This window comes from Gouania willdenowi, chromosome 9 (genome assembly GCF_900634775.1).
Source record: "Gouania willdenowi chromosome 9, fGouWil2.1, whole genome shotgun sequence".
Lineage (NCBI taxonomy): Eukaryota > Metazoa > Chordata > Actinopteri > Blenniiformes > Gobiesocidae > Gouania > Gouania willdenowi.
Genome location: NC_041052.1, coordinates 487101 through 490846, shown reverse-complemented (window position 1 = coordinate 490846; position 3746 = coordinate 487101). Strand labels below are relative to the sequence as shown.

At 36.6% G+C, this 3746-nt stretch overlaps 1 protein-coding gene across 1 annotated transcript; it reads right to left on the bottom strand.

Moving 5' to 3' along the window:
• Window positions 1-992: 992 nt before the first annotated feature.
• Window positions 993-1481, bottom strand: LOC114469381 (calmodulin-like protein 1). The gene has a single exon (XM_028456879.1). It carries the CDS (start codon window positions 1479-1481, stop codon window positions 993-995), a length of 489 nt encoding a protein of 162 aa, XP_028312680.1.
• Between the last annotated feature and the right edge of the window lie 2265 nt (window positions 1482-3746).

Sequence of the window (3746 nt, the reverse complement as noted above, 5' to 3'; positions counted from 1 at the left end):
ATATGTATATATATGTATATATATGTATATATATGTGTGTGTGTTCTCTGTGGAAGTTAAAATCAGTTCATGTCAGTGAAAGGCAGTGTGTGATTGTTCAGTAACAATAATCCATTAAATTAAATTCGTTTTTTAACAAATGCTTGTAAAGGAAAACTTCACATTCTTTTTGCTCTGGTTTAGGTTCATATTCTTCTGTGTGGTTGAGTGGAACATTTTTTTCCAGTGGTTCACAACCTTTTTTGGGTCGTGACCCATTTTGAATCACACATTTTTGCCGACCCCAGATATTTTTTATCTATGATTAGCATTTGATCATTTGCTGTAGTGACAAAGTGACGAGATGTGTCAGCTCTGATATTTTTACACTGCATTTTATTTGACTAGATTTAATATTTGAGAAAATGAAATTATAGAAGTTAGTTGTTTAAGATTGTGTGTTGTGTCATAATTTGAGAAAGAATAATAATAACAAATATTTTAAGTATAGTATAATGTTAATATTTTTTATCGTCAATTACTAGACATTTCAGGTGACCCCACATGAGGTCACAACCCCAAGATTGAAAAACACTGATTTAAGGCTAAAGTCTCTGTCAGTGATTAATTCAAACCAACACACATCAGAATAACCCTTCATTACAATTTAACACACAAGGACCACGTTCATTAATTAATTAATTACTGAATTATTAATTCATTTAATCTATTAATTTAATTTATTAATAGATAAATGTTTGTGTTCATTAAGTTATGTTTAGTTTGTGAAACGATCCTCTTTGAATGTCCTGCACATTTCTTTTAAAAAAAAACACATAACTTGGTATTAATTACTTAATGATATAATAATACCATAATTCTATAACATATCATGTATTTATTAATTTATTAGGTACATGTTTGCATTCATTAAGTTTATTTGAGTTTGTTAAACGATCCTCTTTGAATGTTTTGTTTGTTTCTTATTAATTCATTTTTTGATGATTCCTTCCTCACCTGCAGATGGCTCTATCTCCATCATCTTCATCTTTCTTCTCAGAGTTCTGAGCTCTGAACCCTCTGATGAACTCCTCTAAGGTAACCGTTCCATCGTTGTCTACGTCCAGTTGGTTGAATATTTTCTCGGCCTCTCTGGATGGAACTCGCAGCTCTTTGCAGATGATGAAGAACTCGTTCCTCTCTATGGTTCCAGAATGATCCATGTCGTAGGCGTGAAACAGAGCTCTCAGCTGGTCCTGGTCCTGGTCCTCTATCTCCTCAGAGTTCTGACCTCTGAACCCTTTGATGAACTCCTCTAAGGTAACTGTTCCGTCTCTATCTACGTCCAGTCGGTTGAATATTTTCTCTGCTTCCTGAGGCGAGACACGCAGCTCTTTGCAGATGATGGAGAACTCCTGTTTCTCTATGCTCCCAGAGTGGTCCACATCATAGGCATGGAACAGAGCACGCAGCTGGTCCTGGTCGTCCTGGGATGAAGCCATGGCTCAGTGATTATATAATCACAGTTTACTATAGAAAGAATCAAAGTTTCCAACAGAAAAAAATATGAAAACAAAAAGAAATAATTTCCTGTTTTGGAAAAATGTTCAGTGGCGATATATGTTCTTCAAAAACAGGAAAATTAAAGTTGAATTGTCCAAATGAATAGCAGTATTCAATATTGTAAAAGTGACAATATTTTAGTGTAAAATCAGCAATGGTTTGAATCCAGCTGGAGAAAAGTCAAAACTCTCTCCTCCATGTTCAGCAATCCAGGAATGAAATGATCTCACTCCTCGGTGTGAACATTGGTTTATGTGTTTACGTCCTCTCTATATGATCCTAACAAACAGCTCTCACATCTGTAGCGTTACAAATTAACATTAACGGTACAGAAAAGCCTGCAGGAGGACGAGGGAAGGAAAGGGTTTTAGATATACTGTATCTCTCACACACAGATCTGTTTTCAAACCTACTCTGTGTCTAATGTGAACATAAATAGTTCTCAGTGAATGGTTGAGTAATCACTGTCAGCACCGCCAGCAGCAGCAGAAGAAGAACACTGGCAGGTTTTGAATGGAGCTCCAACAAGGAGAACGTAAGGGAATGAATAAGCTCCTCTGACTTGTATGTTACTTTTAAACCTGATCAATAATATATCATCACAGGCCTTAAAGGGGACATATCATGCTTTTAAATCCTTCCTTTTTACATATAAATCATACAGTTATGGTCTATATAAAGCAGAACTGCAATGCTTGGGTCTGAATTCCTCATTATTATAGCTCCACCCCTTTTCTACCCCTTTTCTGATGTGCTTCTAAGAGCAACTCGTTTTGGTGCTGTCTCTTTAAATGCAAATGAGACACTTCATACCCCGCCCCCTCTCCAGGTTACAGAGGTGACACTCGGCTCAACTCCACCCTGTTCGGCCATTTTTGTAGTTTGATAGAAGAGATATGATTATGTAGCGGCGCATAAAAAGTTTATTCACACGTTATTTACACAATGTCAACAACGTTAGACTTGTCCATCCAGCCTTACATGTTCCAGCCAGAGTCTGACCCAGTGGAGTGAGATGAAAATGAAGATGATGAACCTGCAGAACAACGTCTTCATATGGATGTTAACAAGTGAGCTAACACAAGCACCAAGCTAATGCTGCTTCATCAACCTCCACCAGTATAAAGAAGGATTTACAGAAAGGCGAACAGAGCACTTCGGTAAGCTGTAAATAACGCTAAAAAGTGTGATGATAAGACGTCCCTGTCATTGTTTTGTTAGCATTAGCAGTTGCACCGTCTTCATATGTTAGCGCTGTGTGCTCGTTTTAGATCCTTGATGATATGGCCTACGTGATTTAATTTAAGTCTAAAGTTTTCATTAGTCATTTCATTTTGCCGTTTTTGTCTTCGAAAAGACTGTATTAAAATGCATTTTGTGACGTTAGCTTGGCGCTAGCATCATCCTTGAAGTGCTTCGCGCACACAAAAATGACCTTACCCACAGATGTGGTACATTTCTATAAAAAAATAACACTTTGAAAAGGTTCTGATGCTGGGAGACGGTGTAATGAAGCGTGTGGGTTACTACATCCAACAACCCAACATTTTGACTTATCCTCTCGTAACTTCTGCATCCTGGAGCTTGGACTACAAAATGTGAGAAATAAAAATGGTGGATTGCTCGAAGTGTTGGGCCTGGAGTTGATGAACTAATTTGGCAGTTCTGCTGCAAATACTGTGACGTTATTGTTCAAAAAACGTAATAGAGAATAGAAAAATCTAAACAGATTGAAAAATATGACCAAAACAGAATATAAAGATATCTACGGAGCATCTGAAGAGATTAATTTGAACTTTTCTGTACTTCTAAACACTCTAAATATACAACAAAATGCATTTAAAGGCTAAAAAAGTGGATTTAACATGATATGTCCCCTTTAATGGATCAGCTGTCAGATTTAGAAGAGCTGAGCCTAAACAATGTTTAAACTAGGGCTGGGACTTTATAGCGTTAATTACGATTCATTAATTACAGAAAAATGCACTGAAAAAATTAACACAGTTAATCATTTTTATTTTCTTTTTCTTGCACTACAAACAGCATGGAACCTTTCTGATTTCACTAGTTTCTGTTATATCAGACCCATAATACGGATGCACCGACCACAACACAAGAAACAGGAGAACTAGAGAAGTCGTTGCTTTGCTTCGTGGACGTTAATTGTAGTTTAAATAAAAACAGTGGATGGAAGAATAAAGCCA